At 59.4% G+C, this 21030-nt stretch overlaps 3 protein-coding genes across 4 annotated transcripts in view; 1 reads left to right on the plus strand and 2 right to left on the minus strand.

Moving 5' to 3' along the window:
• The window catches only part of MAD1L1 (mitotic arrest deficient 1 like 1), a 320239-nt gene extending 317550 nt beyond the window's left edge, over positions 1-2689 (minus strand). The window contains exons 1-2 of the mRNA XM_047089198.1: positions 2628-2689; positions 375-537 (exon numbers count right to left, since the gene is read on the minus strand). Of these exons, the coding sequence (XP_046945154.1) occupies positions 375-524 (150 nt within the window). The 5' untranslated portion in view covers positions 525-537; positions 2628-2689. The remainder of the gene's footprint in view (positions 1-374; positions 538-2627) is intronic.
• A 1150-nt stretch (positions 2690-3839) lies between these two features.
• Positions 3840-9453, minus strand: MRM2 (mitochondrial rRNA methyltransferase 2). Of its 2 annotated transcripts, none has more exons than XM_047089122.1 (3): positions 9394-9453; positions 7623-7912; positions 3840-4953 (listed from the first exon to the last, which is right to left on the minus strand). In XM_047089122.1, the coding sequence occupies exons 1-3, from the start codon at positions 9399-9401 to the stop codon at positions 4511-4513; spliced, it is 741 nt and encodes a 246-aa protein (XP_046945078.1). In that variant the 5' UTR covers positions 9402-9453; the 3' UTR covers positions 3840-4510. The 2 variants fall into 2 exon arrangements, with proteins under 2 accessions (XP_046945078.1, XP_046945077.1); XM_047089121.1 differs by lacking the exon at positions 9394-9453 and adding an exon at positions 9131-9378.
• A 4-nt stretch (positions 9454-9457) lies between these two features.
• On the plus strand, positions 9458-18975 carry NUDT1 (nudix hydrolase 1). The gene is made up of 4 exons (XM_047089123.1): positions 9458-9563; positions 11132-11299; positions 17914-18059; positions 18295-18975. Exons 2-4 carry the CDS (start codon positions 11148-11150, stop codon positions 18465-18467), a joined length of 471 nt encoding a protein of 156 aa, XP_046945079.1. The 5' UTR covers positions 9458-9563; positions 11132-11147; the 3' UTR covers positions 18468-18975.
• Positions 18976-21030: the final 2055 nt, after the last annotated feature.

Raw genomic sequence — 21030 nt, forward strand, 5'->3', positions numbered from 1 at the left:
CCCCCATGAGACTGACCCCACAACTCTGTGGAACCTCAAGTCCTCCAGAAGACCTGACCCCTTTATCACGGCGTACGGTCAGTGTTGCCAAGGAAGTGAAATAAAGGAAATAGGACTGTTTTTATCGCAAAACTGTAAAAGCCACGTCACGGCAGAGTGAAGCCAAGAACTGCAAACGCCCCCCCCCCCCCCACCCCCTAACAGTGGTCTGAGACCAGGGCATACCCAATCTTTCTCTTTCTTGGAGACCCTTCCCGACCCGGGGACCGGGGGACCCGGGTGCTCCCCGGCACAGGCCCCACCTAAGGCGTGTGTCTTCCCACCTGGAGCCCCGGAGCCCCTCCCGCGGAGCCCCTCCCGCCGGGGGCGCTCACCTGCATGCTCTCCTGGTACTGCATCTGCAGAGAGCCCTGGGCGGAGGTGGGAGCGTCCAGTCCAGATCCTGCCTCCACCCGCTGAGAAATGAAGTTGTTCAAAGACCTCAGGGTGGACAGCACCGTGGTGTTCTCCCCCAGGTCGTCCATGGCCACTTGGCTTCTGCAGGAAGACGGGGAGGGCCCACGGTGAGCGTCTGCAGGCACCATTAGCTGCACCAGCGCCGGGGGGGGGGGGGGGCGCCTCTGGGCAGTCCTGCCCTCCCGACGCTCACAGTGCTTACAGCACTCCCGAGCCCATAACCACATTTCCGGGGCCAAGCGGGAGCCCACACTGCCACTTGACCAGAGAACAAATAGAGGTGTCAGAAGACCACGCCGCTGAGCCGCTGTCACGGTGCTGACCTGCACACCAGCGACGGACAGATGGCTCCCAGAAAAAGATGCCCAGCAGTCCCACGGCACATGGCCCCGTGAACACAAAAGACCCAGCCTCTGGGAACGAGGACCAAAGCAGGCCGCAGTGGCGATGGCTGGCGACCCCAGCGACGCTAACCGTAATCATCGCTAACGATGACCTTAATAAGCATTGCTAGTTTCGACCAAAAAGAAAGTATGTGACACTGAGCCTTCTCAAGGCTCGGTTTCCTCATCTGTAAACTGAGGACCAGGAAAGCCTCTTTGCAAAGCTGCCGTGAGGATTATGGTGCCTGTCCTAAGTTTCCAGAAGGCAGGGGTGAGTCATGCCAGATCCTCACTCTGCCTGTAACTTCTCACAGGACACCTCAGACTTCACAACGGGCGAACTAGGTGTTTGCACACGTGTGAGACGTGAGAAAGCGAGGCTTCAGAAGCTACAGAATGGACCGGATCCCAGGTCCAGTTTGCGCTCCACAAGCCAACGCGCGAACAAGACCAAGGAGCCCCATCCCCGAGCGCAAGGGACTGTGGCTTCACGCGGCCGGCCCGCCCCCCCCCCCCCATTCACCAGCAGGCACAGGTGTGGACTGCTACAGGTGCACACCGTGTCCCCTTCGGGAAACAGGCTGGCTCGCAGGGACTTCCCCCAGGTACCAGACTGAAAACGCCTCCCCGCCAACACCCCACCGGAAGAGACTGAGAAATCTTAGTTTGGTTGTGAGTTTCCTGTGCGAGAACCTTGGCCCTCTGCACACAGGGCCCTTCTCCTCTGCAGGCCATGTGTCCGCCCCTGGACAACACGGCTGTCCTTGCCAACTCTCAATCGCACTGGGAAGGAAAAGGGGAATGCAAGAACAGGGCAAGCGCTCAGTGCTGACAGCCGCGGCAGACAGCTGAGCTCTTCTCTGGAAGCAAACCCTTAGGTCTGCCAAGGTCAGCCCGGGGCCATCCTCTCCATCCCCCCATGAGAAACTGAGCCGGTAGGTCCTGTGCAAGAACAGATGCCCGGGATGCGCTGGAACCAAGGGAACACACGCGTTGTCAACTGCCTGTAACTGGGCCACTACACGAGGCACGCGATCAGGCAGCAGCCTCCACTCCATCCCCTTTATCCCACAGACTCCACACCCCCAGGCTGCGCGCCGCCTGTCAGCTGCCCTTCTCGGCCAGGACACCGCCCGGGGGGACCTTCCGCGCAAACTCCAGGCACACGTGCGTCGCCCCCCGCCCGCCCTGGCCTCCGGGGCCTTGAGGGGCTGCAGCGCGCTCCGCTAGAAGAGGCGCGGGTGACAGCACGCGGGCCGGTGCAGCTTCCCAGTCAGACTCTGGGTGGGGGTAAGCCCCGCCCCTAGACGCCACCGCCAGGGACCCCGTTCCGACCCCGGCCCGGGTTCGCACCTCAGCCCCAGCTCCTAAGACCCCGGCTCCCGCTCCCAGCACCTCGGCTCTGAGGACCCCGGTCCCGACTCGCACCCGAGCCCCAGCTCCGAGGACCCCGGCTCCGAGGACCCCGATCCCGGCTCGCATCCCGGCACCGGGGACGCCAGCTCCCAGGACCTCGGCCCCGCTCTCACCCCGAACCCCGTTCCCAGGACCCCGGCTCCGACGACGCCGACCCCTCTCCGAGGCCCCCGCTCCCGGCTCGCACCCCGGCCCCCCGCTCCCTAGACCCCGGCTTCGGGTAGCACCCCGGCCGGGCTCCGAAGACCGAGCGCGAGAGGGGGGCAGGAGGGAGGAGACCAGTGGGCAGGGGGAGGGGGCGCCACCCGCGCCCAACCTGGCTCCTCGACCCCGCCCGAAGCCCACCCGGGACCCTGACGCCCCGCCGCTCACCTCAGCTAGCCCGCCGCTCGCCGCGGCCGCCGCTCAGATCTCCCTCCTCTGCGCCCGCGCCCGCGTATCGCGAGAAGTGCCGCCGCGCTCTCGCGAGACCTGGGCAGGGCCGGCCGTAAATCCCTGAGTCCGAGCACCAGCGGGGCCGGGGACCTCCGCCTGCTCCCCGGAGCGGTCCGCTCCCTTGACACCGCCCTGGCAGGACTCGCACCAAAGGCCGGCCCGCGGGACTGTCGGGGTGCCAGCCTTCCCGCGCGGGACGGGTCTCCGCTGTGGCGGTGGCCTCGCACCGTATTGCGTGGAATAGCAAGGCCCAACGGTGGCCTCTTCGGGACAAACTTGCTGGCTCTGACAACTCCCAAAATTTCGTTACGGTATTAGCTTGAATATGTTTTTAGTTTCCACAGGGTCCACTGGAAAGGCAAAATACTCTGCTTCTAGGCTACCCTCCCAGCGCCCTGTGAGCTCCCATAGCCAGCGATCATCGTCCAGTAACACAGGTCTCGCTCCCTCCTGAACCTCGTCCTCCAGGCTCCCACCCCACCCGGGACCGAGCGCCCTAGGGTCTGCACCGCGCTCGGGAGGGTCTGCGTCGTACCCAGCGTCTACACCACGCCCCCTAGGGTCTGCACCTCCCCCACCTCTGATCTGCCCAGTGCTCCAAGGGTCGGCACCTCTTCCCCCGTCCCGCCCCATCCCCGGATCAGCACCCCACGCAAGAAATGGGGTGGAGAGGAGCCCTGAGGAAGTGGGGGGATTTTCCCGTCCTAATTGACTACAACCAAAAGTAAAATGAAAAAAGGTTAAACCAAGCCTGCAGCCCACTTCAGAGCGCTGGACTGCACCCTGGGGGACTGATGGAGATTGTGGGGTTCCCTATCTACCCAGGCTCTCCCTCAGCTCCACCCTTGGGATTTAACCAGGGTTATAGTCCATACACTCTTATTAAGGGATGAGCACCCCTGCAGGAAATGGCTTTTTTTCTTAAATGTTTATTTTTGAGAGAGAGAGAGACAGAGCATGAGCGAGGGGAGGGGCAGAAAGAGAGGGAGACACAGAATCCCAAGCAGGATCCAGGCTCTGAGCTGTCAGCACAGAGCCCAACCCCGGGCTGGAACTTAAGAACCGGAGATCTGACCTGAGCTGAAGTTGGATGCTTTAACGGACTGAGCCACCCAGGCGCCCCCCCCCTTTTTTTTAATGACAAGTAGCTTTGAAAAAAACAATTTTTATAGAAACAAACTTCAAAGCATGGAAATCCCTTAAATAAACACAATCTACATTGTTTTATAAAGCTGCATCAAGTTCCTGGAAGAGAGTAAAAGGAAACACAGCACTCCACGTGGCTGCTTGCTTTGCCAATTCCAGTCTTAGGGGCCTGGAGTATTACAGCAAGGCGGATCTCCAGCAACAAAACAAGCACAGCACCCCCTGCAAAATTCACATGAAATGTCTTCCCTAACTGCCCCCCGGTTCTGGTTGCTTGAAAGTATTAATTTGCACACCATTCACCAGAGAGATGGAAATTAACCCCCAGGTCGAAATTTCAGATTTTCATTCGCATTCGCTACACTGTATAACCACAGCCTGGGTGGTGCCTTCTGGGAGCAATGGTGGAAACTCTGTTACAAGCGAACAGCCTGTTGACATCAAGGTTTCTCCTTCCCACTGTCTTTTCATCCTTCCTCTGCACCTAAGATCACTCAGGGACTAGTTTTTATCATAAATCGTGACCAGTGAATACACTGTGGTTCAAAGAAAGGTCCCACCCTCGTCCTGCCAGCCACGTCCCGGATCAAGCTCTGACCCCTCCAGCCACACTCCAGGAAAGAGCTCAGACCACACTTGCAGTGAACGAGGACCACAAATGGCAGAGGCAGCCCTCAGTCCTCCACAGGCCCCTTCGCTCTTTGGTACTGTGTGGCCAAGAGGTACACCTCTGAAGATTCCTTCCTGCTGGCTCTAGGCTTCACAGTCCTGGTGTTCTGGAACTGCTCGGCCAGTCTCTTCCGTAACCCAAGGCTTTGACTTCCAGCCCACGTTCTGCAGAGGAACGTTCCGCCGGGGTGCAGAACATCTGGAGCCACGTCCAGAAGGGACGAGCACAGGCTAATGAGCCTGTCGTGATCCAGGCTCCGGATCCCTGTGGCATTGGGTGCCATGTCACTCAGAATGACATCTGCTCTCCCGCCAGGAAGCAGCTCTCGGACTCTCTGGACGGTTCTGGGGTCAGTCACGTCAGCGGGGGACAGAAGAGTTGCCCCCTCCAGGGGGAATATGTGGAGAAGGTCTACCCCAAGCACAAAGCCCACAGGAGCACCGGGATCTAAGGAAGACAGAGGATGTTATTTATTTACAGCCTGAATCTTCCCTCAGAAATACAAATAGAAAAATAAAAGTAAAAAGTTAGGACCAACGTAAAGAGCGAACACGCCAAGAGGTGGACACGGGCCTTTCCCCACTTGCATCCATCCCAAACACACACATGGCAGGGGTGACAGTCCCCACTCTCCACACAAGGAAGCTGAGGCCCAGAGAAGAGAAGTGCCTGTCCCGGGGCAGGCACCTGACCCCAACTCTGGCTTCACCTCTCTTCCAGAGGCCAGCTCTCTGTGAAAGGGTATCTCCGAGTGGGCTTTCTGACAAACTGAACCAATGACACATGAATGCATACAGCACCTCCAGATTAACTCAGCACTTCCGTTAGCTTAATCCAATTTCTTTTGATGCAGAAACTACTAGAAGCAAGCCGAGAAGTGGGGAAGACAAGGTACAGGAACCGATCCCTCGACCAGGTGTGAGTGGTACCAGCTGTGCAGTAGAGGCCATCGTCTCACCTGGAACAGGGCCTCGGGCCAGCATGACTGCTGTCCCCGGCCCCTCTCTGCGTCCCCGCCCCACGCTGAGGAGAGCCCTTCTCCCCAGTCCCCAGGGCATGAGGGGAGGGTGCCATCACAGATCTGCTAGTGCAGACCGCGTAGCAAAGAGGCTGTCCCACGGCGGTGGAACGTGGGTCTTACTTCTAGCTAAGGACTGGAAGTCCAACCATTTTGAAGAGTGCATTTTTCAAAGGAGAAAACTCTCACGTTCAGCCCTGGAAAGTAGGCCATCTCACACCTCACGGCATGTACCTGACTCTCGTTAGCATCCCAGGCGTCATAACCTCGGGAAGGGGCCACTAGAGGCAAATGCTTTGGGTGCATCTGTACACCTTCTGGCAGGAAAAGAACCCGGACATTCTATCCACAGCCTTTGCTTCGGCCGCTGCTTCCTACGAGTCAAACCTGGCCGTGCTCCTCCTTCCCCTGAGGAGCAGTTATACAGGGACAGGAGCCATTAAAATCCGTTGTTAGTGACGAATGGATACAGAAATTGTGGTTTATATACACAATGGAACACTACGTGGCAATGAGAAAGGATGAAATATGGCCTTTCGTAGCAACGTGGATGAAACTGGAGAGTGTTATGTTAAGTGAAATAAGTCATACAGAGAAAGAGATACCGTATGTTTTCACTCTTATGTGGATCTTGGGAAACTTAACAGAAGTCCATGAGGGAGGGGAAGGGGAAAAAAAAAAAAAAGAGGTTAGAGAGGGAGAGACCCAAAGCATAAGAGACTCTTAAAAACTGAGAACAAACTGAGGGTAGATAGGGGGTGGGAAGGAGGGGAGGGTGGGTGATGGGTATTGAGGAGGGCACCTTTTGGGATGAGCACTGGGTGTTGTATGGAAACCATTTTGACAATAAATTTGACAGTAAAAAAAAAAAAAAAAAGATGCACTTTTAAATAAATTACAAGGAACCACAACATCTTAGTTATCTCTAGCTAAATAAATAAACGTAAGATTAAAAATAAAATAAAATCTGTTGTTAGGTCTGTGGGCAGGCTCAGTGGTAGGAAAACGAACAGAGGTCTCGGACACAAATCCCTTCACTTAGGTGATATTTATTGAGTTTAAAAAAAAAATTGTAACCTGTCTAGGGCTCCTGGTGGCATCCCACACCCAGTAACGGGGCTGGTTCTTTGTCCTGAACCAGGGAACAGCACTTCCCAGCCCGTGCATTCAGAAGCCCGCCAAACTCCTCCGAACCTCATTCTTCACTAGGAAAATGGGCACAAGGTCCGCACCCCAGGTGTCTGAGATTTCTGTGAGCCGGCACATATGTCATGTAATGCCAGCGATTCTGGTCCCTTCCGACTTTACGGCAGGAAACACAAAGGGTAGGGATGCTCACCACGCTAGGCTCAGCTCGTGCAGCTAACAATGGCCCCGAGGGCAACACTGGAGCCCAGAAGGAGGCTGGCTCAACAGCACGGGACATCATCATATGGCGGTCTACACAAGCGTTTACAAGGACGCCAGGGCTTTCCACACTGAGGGTATTGGTTTCTCCTGACTGATCAGGGGAACCTTATTAACATAGAAACATTTTCTTTCTTTTTTTTTTTTTTTCACAAAATCCTAAAATATAAAATAGGTAAAAGCTGAGTCCCTCAGGTTCAGCCAGAGGGTAGAACCTTGAGCAGCCCCCAGCAGGGCCTCCAGGAGACCCAGGGCTTCAAAGACCAGGACCTGGAAAACTCTGGGGTTGACTGACCTGTGCAGGCATGAGAAAATGTCAATAGATCAGTGAGTGGGGGGGGGGGTAAAGAAGCCCTCCATTAAGGCTCCAAATCAGTAAGAAGAATGTGAGTTACTATCGTTTCTAAAAAAGAAAACATACACGTGTAGTCACGTGTGCAAAAACAACTTCAGGAAGGGGGCTCTCCGACACATTCACGCACACACGGACGTGGTGACGTGAGGCACTTTTAGTCTCCGTCGTAGCTTTCCACCCGGTCTCCCGCTGTCAACACATCAGTGTCCCGTTTTCCTCATCAGCCCCTACACCAGCCACTCCGAAGAATGCGTCATCACAAAGCGGCTTGGCCACCTCCCCTGGTGGAGGGCAGCTGGCCCGCGCCCGCACACTCGGGGTGGCCAGAGGCCCTACCTGCGCCCGCAGCGTTGACCCTCTGCACGGCCACCTGGCTCCACGCCCCGGGAGCCGCCCCACAGTCTAAGACCCGGAGGCCGGGCCGCAGGATCTGGTGCCTCTCGTTCACCTCCAAGAGCTTGAAGGCACTTCGGCACCGGTAACTCTCCACCTTCGCTGCCTTCACAAACGGGTCCCTCAAATGACGTGTCAGCCACAGGTGCTCAGCAGCGGTCCGACCCTTGTAGTGGCTCCCGGCGGTGTGAAACCTTTGCCGCTGAAGGGACGCACGTACCAGCTTCAAGGACCTGAGAAAGAAAAAGGGAGCAAACAAGTGGACATCACACAGATAGGCGGGGTCCCTGGTTCAACCCACGTGTTTTTAGAGAAGGGCCCGGAGGCCCAAACGGGGAGGAAACTTGACAAGGCGACGCGGCCAGAAAACGGGTGTAATGGCCTGCACTGAGTCCCTCCCCAAAGGGGTGTGTTGAAGTGCTAACCCCAGAAACCTCAAAACAGAAGTGGTCTTTAAAGAGGTAAGTACAAATGAGGCTATACAGGCGGGCCCCAACCCGACCCGACTGGCGTCTTCATCGGAGACAGTTGGGACACAGGTGCGCGGGGAAAGGCCACGTGAGGCCACGGGCAGAAGGCAGCCGTGTGCAGGTCGAGGAGAGAGGCCCCACGAGAAAAGGGCCCTGCAGCACCGTGATCCGGGTCTGCGGCCTCAGCCTGCGTTTGTGTGGTCTACGCCTGGCCAGCGGCGGCCCAAGTGCACGAACAGGGCAGGCGAACTCCTTCTGGCGAAGAAGCGTGGGGCCCTCGGGAAAATTTTCTTCAGAAGGAAAACTCAAAGCTTTTCCGGTTCTGCTTAACAGGCCCGATGATGTTGACAAAGCAATCTGCTTTCTTACCCGGGACAACTTGTCCCCGGGCTGTGCGGGACTGGGAGAAGCCCCCTGGGGACAGACCACCCCGCCTTCCTCGGCGCCTCGGCACAGCGGCCAACACAGGGCCGCCAGGCCCATCTCCTAACAACTGCACTCAGCCTGAAGAACGAATTCCAAGTCTCTTTGGCAAAGTCAGGGTCTGAACGGTTTGCCGCGGGCCGGGAGCTCTCCGCACCCCCCTCACTCAACTCTCAGAACAACCCTACAAAGTAAGTTCTGCATTCGTGTTCCTCAAGGGAAGACCCGGACATCTTCACCAGGGCGCACGGCCAAAGGCCCTTCAACAACCCAAGCGTGCAGTCAAGATCCGGACACAGTAACTCGGTGATGGCTGCCTTCGCAAAGCCCCCCGGGGTCTCTCGAAAGGAGCACAGAGCCATCCTGGGCACCAGAACCAACGGGGCCGGTTGGGGGAAGGTCGGAAACGGGTCACACAGGCCCTGTCCTCCAGCGCCGGCCCACACCTAGAGTTCGGCCACACGGGCCATTGGTGCCTCTCCAGTGCCGTGCCACAGCCGTCAGGCCTGCCCCCGCAGCGCCCCTCCCCTGTGCCCTCCAGCTGCAGCACCCCTTCACCTGCGCCCTACGCTCTCCGCAGCCCTCCACGCTCTCCGCCCGCCCGCCGCTCCTCGGAAGCCGTCCGGACTACTGACTTCGGGCCGGAAGTCCTCCCCTAGGCGCTTCGCCGGGAATGACCGCGTCTCTGCGCCCCTTCCCCGCGGACGAACCTGGGACGCGCCCCCGGCCCCTCCTCCTCCCGCACGCATGCAGCAGGCGCCCCCATAAACGCCGACTGAGCGCACGACCTCGCCCGGCACCTAGCTCACAGCCCCACTCACCCAGCCATGGGCGCCGATCGGCTCCTGTCCCCCGCGCCGGAAGTGCCGGCCTCGCTTCCGGCCCGAGGCCACGCCCCCCCCGGCTTCCGCGCCTCCCTTGTTCAGAAAGCGCGCGCGATCCCGGGTCTGAGGACAGGGACCGGGGAGCCCGGGAGCGGAACCCGGGTCAGGTGAGCAGGGGAGAGGGGAGCGGGCCGGGGAGCGGAGCCCGGGTCCTGCGAGCGGGGGGAGGTGGGGACCAGGGACGGGGGGGGGGAACCAGGGAGGGGGGAGAGGGGTGCGGGACCAGGGGGTGGGGGGGCCAGGTGAGCAGAGGTCGGAGGAGAGGGATCCGGGACCAGGGCCTGAGCCTGGTGTTCTGTGGATACGATCTTTCAAAACTCTGGTGAGGGACCTCGGTGTACCGACCACTTGACTCGGAGACCACATGCCCGGGCCTGTTGCAGCCTCCCAGCCGCTGACGTTCGGAGGGGCCCTCTGAGGACCCTCTAATTGTGGTCCCAAGCCGCTTGCTCCAGGACCCAGGGGACAACTGAACTTCAAAAGCCCGTTAGACCCAGATTGGGGTCTTCCCCAAGTTTGACCTCGGGTCAGACTGAGCCTCTTCGAGCTGCAGTTTCTTGATCTGAAAATGGAGAAAGCAAGTCTTAGTTCACAAAGTTCTTGGGTCTACTAAACAGAATGATTTTTTAAGAGAGGTATACAGCCAGTGCTTAATAAGTGATAGCTGACACTCCTGGTATCTGCCTCACCACCACAAGTCACTCAGGAAGCCAGGGCTCTGGGCATGAACCAGTCAGCATCACGACAGAGGACACAGGCAGACAGGTAGGCTCGGCCACAGAGACCCACTTTGGCCAGACCTACCCCCAAAACCAGGACCCAGCTGTAGCTCCCTTTTCTCAGACATTGTGGCTTCCCACGAGGATCCCTACTCCCGGATCCTGCTTCTCATCCGGTGTGGTCCCCAGGGTAAGAGACTTGTGAACGGTGGCCCCAGGCTGGGACAGGGATGGATGCACAGAGAGTCCTGGTCCTCCTCCATGTGTCCAGCAGCAACCCAGGCATCACCCTTGGAGTTTTCCTCTGGACCACGCACACCCGTTCGAGCGGGAGGGGCCCTTGTGGCTCCAGTGCCAGAGCCCAGAGCAGCAACAGTTGTGAGCGGATTATGAACTGTCGCAGGAGGGAGGACCAGCCAGCCCTCGCTGGGCGGGCTCTCTGCCAGGAGCCAGGAGCTCCTCGGGACTCTATAGCTCTGCGGTGAAGTGTGGAAGGCATATCCCAGCAGGCCAGAAGAAGGCCCCACTGATGGAAAGGCCAAGGCCAAAAGCCTGACCCGAGAACCATCGGCTAACCCGCCTGGTTGTGTTGGGGCCACAGGGGGTGGACTGTCCACGGGCTGGACACAGGGGCAAAAACAGCCCTGTGCTGAGGAGGGGGAAGGGTTGACATGGCCCTTTCCGAACCTGCTCCATCAGCCCTGGCAATCCCAAGGCCTGGACACGGGTGCCGCTGGGTTCGGAGGGCCAGGCCTCTCTCTTTCTACTCTGGAAGCTCATTTGTCCGGTTTCCATCTGGCATGAGGCGAGCCTCTCGTGGCAGGGCTGGGAGGTTACCACCAGGCAGATTCCCCCCTGCCTTCCACAGCACATTCCCATCTCACCGGGCCCCTGGCCTCATCCACACTCCGCGTGCACCCAGGTCAAGCTGACCCAGCCTTCTTGCCTTCCTCAAGGGGTCCCCGGGGGACCATGGGCGCCTCCAGGCTCTACACATTGGTGCTGGTGCTGCAGCCTCCGCGAGTTCTCCTGGGCATGAAGAAACGAGGCTTCGGGGCCGGCCGGTGGAATGGCTTCGGAGGCAAAGTTCAAGGAGGAGAGAGCATCGAGGACGGGGCCAAGAGGTGAAGGAGGGGTGGGCCTGACCACAGAACCAGCTCCCAAGGGTGACAGCCTACAGCTCCTTATGGAGCTCTTGGGTCTCAGTTTCTTCATCCCCAAAATGGGAATAACGATGACCCTTCCTGCCTCTCGGGAGTGTGGAGATTGAGGATGTAACCATACAGGATTTGGACCAGTGGGGAGTGCCCAGGGCACGTGAGCTGTTGCTGGGGGCGCGGGAGGGGCTTTCAGGACACATTTGGGAAGCCGCTGTGGCGTGGCGACTTCCGGCTGGTCAGTCGTTTGCTTTCCTCGTGCGTTCAGGGAGCTGATGACCAGCTCTTCTGTCTGAGCCTGTTCACACACAGTCTCCGTTAGTCCTCGGCACAGCCTGCCTCACGCGGGCAGGAACCAGAGCCCAGAGCGGTTGACGACTTGTCTGAGATCACACAGCTCTCCGACATCAGTCCCCTTGCCCTTCCTTGTCCCCACGTGTGGAACAAATGAGACTGTGTGTGCAAACATCTCACAAAGCGCTCCACAAGCCTTCGCTACTACTGATGGCGTTCTGAAGGAAGTCAGCAACCTTAATTAAGGCCGCCTTCCCCGGGGAAGAGACCAGATCCCCACACGCATACTAATGAGGCTTCTGGAAAGGAAGTCAGCTGCAGGCTCTGCAGCCCGCCCGATGGTTCTCAAGTTTGGAGTTTTTTAAACATCACAACCCACATAAGAGAGGTTTACGTTCTGATACAACAATGCTCTTACCACACGAAAGTACGCGCTCACGTAGTCCCGCTAACGTAGTTCCTATCCTTTGGGTTTTTTTAATTGCTGGTCACAGTCCAACAAGTTGACTTCATGGTGCACGACTGAGCCAAGTCCTGGGTGTGAACGGCCGCGGGTGTGATGTCCCTGGCGTGCACCTCCCCCTCCTAGGCATGGGACCCGGCGTGCTGCCGCCTGTGGTCATTTGTTCGGGCAAGCGCTAGGCAGCGTGGCCAGGCTGCCCCGAGAGCACACGGCGGGGGCACAGGCCGGTCTGCTGAGACTCGGGTCCCCTGAGCCTCGCTACCCGTGGAACGTGGACAGAAACAGGTGGAAGCCAGCCCCCCCCCCCCCCCCCACCTAAGTCGAGCTCAGTGTCAGGACACAGGGAACAGGTCCCGACCGCCCTCCTGTGGGGCTCCGATCTAGTCCGGCTGCCGGGCTCACAGGGAGGTGTGCAGAGAGCGGGTCTAGCGGGCACCCAGCGGTGCGGGGCATCCAGAATAAAGAGTGAGGGCAGGGGCGCCTGGGTGGCTCGGTCGGTTAAGCGTCCGACTTCGGCTCAGGTCATGATCTCGTGGTCCGTGAGTTCGAGCCCCGCGTCGGGCTCTGTGCTGACAGCTCAGAGCCTGGAGCCTGCTTCAGATTCTGTGTCTCCCTCTCTGACCCTCCCCCGTTCATCCTCTGTCTCTCTCTGTCTTGAAAGTAAATAAACGTTAAAAAAAAAAAAATTAAAAAAAAAAAAAAAAGAGTGAGGGCAGATGACTGGGCACAAAGGAGAACTCCCAAAGGACTTGGTGTCCGGTCTGGTCCGAGCAGGTGGAAGGCAGGAACGAGGCATCCGAAGAAGCACCGAGGGCCAGAGGGCGGGGCTGTGCAGAGGTGTGTGGCGGGACCGCGGGGGCCTTCCCTTCAGCCCCCTGCCGTCCTGGTGGTCAGGAGCCTCCAGGCCCCCGATTTCTTAGGACCTTTCCTTCTCGTCCTCTCGCTGTTAGCATTTCCTGAATGAGACACACCCGTGAGAAACCAGCAGTCACCCCAGAGCCTCAGTACTGAGTGTGACGGCTGCCTTCCCACAGAGCAGGCTGGAGGTCGGGCAGGAAACGAGCTTCCTCAGGATGGGAAGCGTGTGGCCTCTATCCCCCGGATACAACTAGCACCCATCTGGGTCTGCCTCCCTCTGCCGCCGCGTCCAGACCACCCCTCCCCACCTGGACAGGTGCTCTGCCTCCTACCTGGCCTCCCTGCTCTGCCCTTGTCCCCCTGGGTCCATTCTCCACTCAGCCCCCGGGCAACCTTCCCGAAACCGGGTCAGGGTCTCTCTCATTCGTGTGTGAAGTCCCTTTATTTATTTGTTTCCTTTTACTTGACTTTAGAGAGAGCGCAAGCGGGGGAAGGGCACAGGGAGAGAGAGAATCCCAAGCAGGCTCCACGCTCCACACACAGCCAGACTCGGGGCTCGAACCCACAACCGTGAGATCGTGACCTGAGCCAAAATCCACCAACTGAGCCTCCCAGGCGCCCCGTGAAGTCCCTGTAATAGCACCCAGTGCTGTTAAACCGAACCTCCGGTTTCACCCGTGGAGCCCCCTCGTGGCCCAGCTTCACGCCGCTCCAGCCGCTGCCCCTCACCCTCCCAGCTGTCGCCCACCCCACTCTTCCTGGCTCCTCACCTGGCCGACCCCCCGCAAAGTCTCCGTGAGCCCAGGACTGGAGACGTCGCACACACTTGTCCCGAAGTCCACGTGCACCCGTCTTCACCAGGGGACGTTTAAGGGATGGGCCCATCGTGTGGCCAGCACGTGGCCCAAGACATGGAAAGGGCCGCCTGCACGCTGGCCTCCTCACGGCTGAGGACTCGGCCTGTTCTAAAGCATCACGTAAGCGCGGCCACACGGGTGCGCCCTCTGGTGTCTGCCCCCCACTCAGGTCTTTTGCCCTTGTTTTTAAACGGGGCTGCCTGTCTGAGAGATTTGCAGTTCCTTATACATTTGACGTCTTTATTGATTTTCTGCTTGAAGTGTCCAGCCAGGACGGTGGATTCATCCACTTCTCCGTGCGGTGCCATTCATTTTTGCCTCCCGTAGCTTGACTGTCGTCAGGTGCGTACGTATTAAGCATCCTATCGAGGAGAAGTGGTCCCTCCCGCAGGACGGAATCCCCTTTATTCCTGCCGAACTTGCTGCTTTGAAGTCAGCTCTAAAACCCGTACAGAAACTCCTTTCTTCCTTTGACTAGTGTTAGCCTGGTGTGTTTCTCTCCGTTTACTTTCAATCTGCGTTTTTTCATCTTTATCGTTGTATACTTTGTGCTTTGAATCTTTCTGTGCAACGTGGGCTCCGTGCGGACAGCACCGGCTGGTCTTGTCTTCAGATCCACTCTGACGATCTTTCTTTCGCCGGAGCCCGTGGACCACTGACGTTCCAAGTGGTGGCTGGTACACAGATGGGTTAATAGCCACCAGATTCGGTGGTTTTCGGTTTGTCACCCTTGTCCTCTGTTCCTGGCTTTGTCTTCCACCCCTTTTCTCCACTCTGCGGTTTTAATTGGGCACTTAAAGGATTCCATTTTCTCCCCTTTTTAGAAGGTCAGCTATACTTCTTTAATGTTTAGCGCACACCTCAAAGTTTGCAATACGCATTTGCACACGATCCAAGTGCACTTTCAAATAACACTGCCCCCCGCCCCATGGGTGGTCTGAGGGCCTCTTGACAACAATCCTGATTCCAACACCCAACCCTGGGTGCTCACTGTTCACCTTACACACGTGCACGCACACATGGGGCACACCAACACGGACACGTCGTCGCCAATAACCTCAAACAAACTCTTACCCACTCAATCGATCGAGAATAAAAACCAGAATGGTTTTATCTTGCCTTGGCTCACTCCTTCAGTCCTCTCGCTTTCTTCGTGCAGATCCAAGGTTCCACCATTGCCCTTTTCTCCAAAGACCTCGCTTTCGTGTTTGTTAGGAGGCTGGTAATGGGGCCCCTCAATTATTGTTTGAGAAAGTCTTTATTTCCCCTTCCTCTTGATGGGAAGTACAGAATCCTAGGTTGGTGTGTTTTCTGTCAACACTAAGTATTTCGCTCCCTCTCTCTCTGCTCGCTCGGTTTCTGGGGAGCCAGATTTGACTCTCATCCTGGTTCCTCTGTGGCCAAGTGCTTTTGTCCTCTGGCTTTAAGATCTTTTCCTTTTCTTTGATTTATTACACTCTGAAGGAAAGGTGCCTGCAGGTAGTTTTCTGGTGTCTGTCTCACTTAGAGTCCTCGGAGCTCCCGGAATCTGTGGTTCAGCGTCTGACATCAGTTTGGGGAAATTCCCAGTGACTACCGGAGTCACTGCTGTTCTCCTGCCGGTGTTCCCGTCGCACGTGGGCCACACCTTTCCTGGCTGTCCCACACCCGACATTCTGTTCTGTGTTGTCCCATCTTGGTTCTCTTTGCTGTTCGGTCCTCAGGCCCGGTGGGCTGCAGTGTCCTGAAGTTCACAGGTCCCCCTTGGCCACGCCCAGTCTGCTACTGTGTCCTCCCTGGGGCTTGTCTTTTCGTTCGTGATGACGTTTCTATGAGTAGAAGTTTCATTTTAGTGCGATCTTTGCCTATCCCAGGCTGGAGACCTTCTCCTAAGTTTTTCTTCTGGAACGTTCAGGAGTGTTAGATCTTCATCTGGAATGGAGCTTGGGATAAGATATAGGGCAGAGGGTCGAGACTCATCCGCCAAGACATCCAGCTGACACAGCATTACTGAAGAGACCACGTTTTCCACTGTGCTGCAGTCCCCTGTCATAATCGCAGGGCAGATATGACATGGCCTGACCTCCGTTTCCTGTCGCGCTGTCCCCAGTGCCGCACGAAGGGCACCTGGGGGTCTGGGGGCCCTCACAGTCAGGTTTGGGCCGTAGGCGGGTGCAGCGTCCCATCTCTGGACCCCAGCAAGGCCCCAGGGCACGGTGTTCAGAGCGCCCCAGAGGAGCAGCGGCCGAAGCCGAGCCCCAGGACCGCGGGGCCCCCGCGCCCACCCAGACGCTCGGCCGCTGCTGTCTTGTGTAACGCGTTCCTCATCCTGCTCTCTGCTATCTGGGGAGCTGAGTGTCACACACACGATCTGACACTTTAGCAAAACCGAGGCTGTCGTCCCCACTAATTACCCCAGCCCGTGAAGTGAGGTTATCGATACTTCGTGCGCCGCTGTGTATTCAGGGAAGACGAACCAAAACTAGTCAAAACATCAACCACCAGGTGAAGTTTTTAAAACCCAGACCCACCGGCCTGCGGCCAGAGCAGTGGGGGAGGCCCGGCGGATGCCAGAGCCTTTAGCTGGGGAGCCACCTGCACCCCCCAAGTGAAGACATTCATTTTTTTAGGTCAAGTCTAATTTTAAGCACGTCCCTGAACAAATTCCAGCTTTCAGAGCCTCAGTCGGCCTCGTCCACAGCGGCAGCAAATGGGCGTGATTCCCCTGCAGACCTTACCGGGAGCTCCGGGTGGACTTCCCGCTGAGGAAGGCGTCTGCTCACATCAGACCGTTTGGACCCAGCGTGTGTGTGTTTAACGAGCAAAGTGGTTTTCCCTGGCTTCGTACAGGCACGGGAGGTACTTACCTGTCGTGTTCCTAACACAACTTGGAGCGCAAAGCCAAAAAAACCTGTCCCTACTTACAACTGTAAACGGTCAGGCGTAACGAGAACGCTTACAGAAACGAATACATCCAGAGCAGTAGGGAAGCCAGGCTCTAAGGGAGCAAAAGACCGAGTTCCCTGGCCGCTGCAGCGAGCAGCCAGGGGTTCCCCGGGGTCCGGAGCACAGTGCTTCCAGAAGACGCCGAGGGAACCAGAAGTGGGGGGTTGGGGGGGCGGAGCCATTGGCCAGGGCCAGACAGGAGAGGTATGGGGCGCACACGCAGAGACGCGCACCACGGGGTCTCGCGCTGGACGCACGGACAGCAGTTCCTACTCCGCCACCCACACCGGGTGGGAAACTGCTGGAACTCCTCGAGGGGCGGGGCGCCACGCCGGCCTTGCGCGGGAAGCGCGGGTCCGAGCGCGTGACGCGTCTGCAGGCGTGTAAACGGATGTGTGGAGGAGAAGGCCCGGAAGAAACACACTGAGGCGGCAGTGAGGTTCTCTCTGCTGACGCGTCCGCCCAGGGTCTGCCAGGTTGTCCGCAGCGAACGTGGCACTTGAGCAGTGAATACTTTGAAACAGAAGCGGCGTCGGGTTCTGCTGGTGGCCGGGCACAGTGCTGGGGGGGGGGGTCCCCAGGAGGAGACGACGCAGCCAGACGGGCCCCAGGCTCCTGTTCCCCCCACCTCCCCCCCACCCCCAGGCGGCTGCGGGGAAGCTGGCCGGAGGGTTGGGGCGTCTCCTCGGTGGAACAGACGTTCGAGGCAGGCCCTCGCGAAGGAGGCCGTGTACAGCGGTGTGCTCCTGTGCTCTCCAAGCACGCGTGTGAGGAAGGGTGGCTCCCGGTTCAGGGCCCGGGTTCCCACGGCCCACAAAGCGGTACTCACGTCGCTGCTGCCCCCGCCCCCCAGCAACCCCCCCCCCCCCCGCCCCGGGAGAGAGCTGGAGCTGAAGGAGCGGGTGGGAGGTTCCCAGCTCGCCCGCGACCCCCGAACAGCTGAGCTCGGCCGGGCCTGGGCCGCGCCGTGGCTCGCAAGGTGTCGCACCGGTTGGCCTGTGCGCCCTGAACCAGACTCTGAACAGAATCGGCTTCGATGAACAGGCCCCCGGATAACCAAGTTCCTGCCAGGTCAGGAACTGTTCACGCGGGCCCGGGCGCCTGCGTCTGTGGCTCCCTTGGCCCACAGGCGGGCGTGCCCCTGCCCGGCGCCTTGCTGTGACCGTTGCCCGCTCTGCCCGCAGGGAGCTGCAGGAGGAGTGCGGTCTGACCGCGGACACACTCCACAAGGTGGGCCGGATCGTGTTCGAGTTCGTGGGCGAGCCGGAACTGATGGACGTGCACATCTTCCGCACAGACAGTGTCCGGGGGACGCCCGCGGAGAGCGACGGTGAGTCTCGGGGCCTCCCCTTCTCCCTTCCCTCCGTCTCCCGGGGCAGGCGCTGCGCCAGCCCCTCGCGTCAGCCTCGTTCCTCCTCCCTCTTGCGCGGAGTGACACCGGGACACGGCCCGAGGGTTGAACTAGGAGCCTGTCGAGTTCCTCACACGACACCGCCTGGCAGTTTCTCACCAAAAGTCCGTTTAGCCCCCGGCTGAACACCGTGTCCCCCTTTGCACCACCACAGAAATGCGGCCCCGGTGGTTCCAGCTGGACCAGATCCCCTTTGGTGACATGTGGCCCGATGACAGCTACTGGTTTCCCCTCCTGCTTCAGAACAAGAAATTCCACGGGTATTTCAAGTTTCAGGGCCCCAACACCATCCTGGACTACACGCTCCGCGAGGTGGACGAGGTGTAGACGCAGAACCACGCTGGCCCCGCAGGCCGCCGAATCCGCTGCGAACCCGCAGTGCCGTCCATCTGTTCACCTGCTCTCGGAGCCCCGAGGCGGGGCGGGGGGTTCCAGGTGGGGTGAGATGGAGAGAAGCTCTCTTACCTTTTCACATTCTTCACGGGGCCCCGCGCACACCAGCCCAGGCCCGTCCTCAGGAAGCTGCCTGCCTGCCGGCTGCCTGTGGCCCGCACACTGGGCCCAGAGGGCGGGCCGGGCGCCGCGGTCTTGTCAGGACCATAGAGTGGGTTAGAGGGTGTGGCGTCCTTGCCCCCCGCCCCTCCTTCAAGGGCAAACCGAACAGGCGAGGCCCAGGCCTAAAACCCTGGTCTGATGCATCAGAAGCCATCACCTCCCTCACCCCAAGGGACTGGCTGTTCCTGTCCAGACTTCTGACCACCAAGAAGGAGGGAGGCAGCACTCGCTTATACGGAGAACCCACTTCACCCAAGTTTTATAAAGGGGTTTGATCACAGTTGTTCGTGTGTTTATTGATAAAGCTCTCAGAATGCAAACCGTGTGTGAACGATTCCAGTTTATTGGCGTAGTAATTGATGCCTACAGCCTTGTAAAGTGCTCCATACACAGAACTGCATCACGAAGAGAAGGGTCTCGAATGCCGACAAAACCAGCCAACCTCAACCTGTGCAGAGTCCCGCACGTGCCCGGATCTGATGCTGCGAGCAAGCTGGGCCCAGGCTGGAGGGACCTGGCGAAGGCACACACCGGGGCCGGGCTCCATTCCGGCCTTGCAGAGTCGGGATCGGGCTCTGTCCCCGTGGCACCAGGACATCGCAGACCGACCGTGGGAGACAAGGCAAGGCTGTGGTCTCCCTCCCGCAGTCCCAGCCTGGAGACTAGGGCCACGGAGGCAAGCTGGGACGCCCCTGCGCTCCCTGACTCAGAGCTGCTGGCAGCCTGGCCCTCCCCAGAGCGGCCCTGGCCCTGGGCCCAGAGGGAGGCTTTGTGGGGGGCAAAAGGTGGCCCCTGCTGTCCCCAGCTGACAAGCACAGGAAGGACGTGACCCCCACGCACACAGCCCAGCAAGCGTCTCCCATCTGCCAGCCTCCTTGCAGGGGCTGGGGAGGGGGGATGCACAAGAAAGCGCCCTCTGGGTAAGCCTCGAAAACCCTGGCCGGAACTCCAGCCAAGAAGGGCTCCTGGCCCCTCCCACCGCACAGAGAGGCCGCCAGGAACACGGAGTCTCAGGAAAAGTCCTCTTGAGAAAGCACAAATGAAGTCTTTGGTGCTGGAATTCTCAGTGACCCGGGAGAGGCGGGCCTCCGCGTGCCCTGGGAGACCCTCTCCGCGCCGGCCCTCCCACCTTCCGTGCTGCTGCCCACCATGAGCCCCCAGCCCCCACTGCGTGCGTGGTGGGGTCTGCTCTGGGTGTCTTCCCAGCTCGCCAGTGTCCTGTGGTCGCCTGTCCCGCACCACCCACAGGCAGGCCGTGGCGCGCGGGCAGCAGCCGACAGGGAACGGGAGGCTCGGAGGTCAGCCCTACGGCTCAAGTGTACACAGCGCCCGTGGGGCAGCCCCGTGGGGCAGCGCAGATCCACTCAGTGCCCGAGAACCAGCTTCTCCGAAGGGGAGCAGAACGCACGCACGGCCCAGTGATCGAACGGGCCCCCGCTTGCTGGGCTCTGGGGGTACGCTGCCCCTTATCAGCCAAGGAAGGCATGTGCCGCAGTCCCAGGGCCTCGGGCTGCATGGGGTGCAGCTGGCCTTCTCCCCGCACAGGAGAACCCACACGTGGGGTGACGCAGGTGTCTGGCTGGGCCTAAAAAATACTTCCCCGACCCCCGCCCCGGGCAGTGATGTGCAAGAGCACCCCAGGACGGGTGCGGGAGTCCTGCGTGCTGTGTGGGGACACACAGGTGGGAAGTCCCACCTGCCTTCAGATCCAGAGAAAGCCCCCTGGAGCACAGGCATCTGCACCCCGGGAAGGCGAGACCCTCAGGACTCCTGGCGTGCAATCAGACCCTCCCACAACACAGATCCGCCGACACCGCTCGAGCCGGAGGGGCAGTGAGCTCAAAGTGTTCCCGGCCTGGGAGGAAGGCGCCCTGCCGGTGTTTACACAAGAGGGATTCAGAGCAGGAAGCGCTCGGAGGCCCCAGGCGCGCACTGACCCCAGAGTTCCCGGAACAGATCCCCTCCGGGCCTGCCTGGAATGAGGAGGGAGGCTTGGAGTGCCTCCCAAAATGGGGCGGGGGGTGGTCAGCCACAGCCACACAGAACCCCCCCTTCCAGACCCCAGCTGGAACACGGCCCCGCCCGCCCTCCCCTTCCAGCCTCCGCACTCAAGCCGTCGCAAGCTGCCGCCTCCAAAGACAGGGGCCTGCAAGCAACCGCGAGGACACAGTTGGTGCTGCACGGCGACAGACCACAGAAGCACCACTTCACCTTTGTCCCTGACACCGCAGCCCACGGGCACATGACAGGGAGGGACACAGGACACTTTACCCAGACCCAGTCCAGACCAGGGCCCCATGGTACCCAGCGACCCCCCCCCCCCCCGCCAAGGCCC

The sequence above is a fragment of the Lynx rufus genome, unplaced genomic scaffold (genome assembly GCF_022079265.1).
Source record: "Lynx rufus isolate CCGP_SWC_20201006 ecotype Redwood Valley unplaced genomic scaffold, mLynRuf1.p SCAF_27, whole genome shotgun sequence".
Lineage (NCBI taxonomy): Eukaryota > Metazoa > Chordata > Mammalia > Carnivora > Felidae > Lynx > Lynx rufus.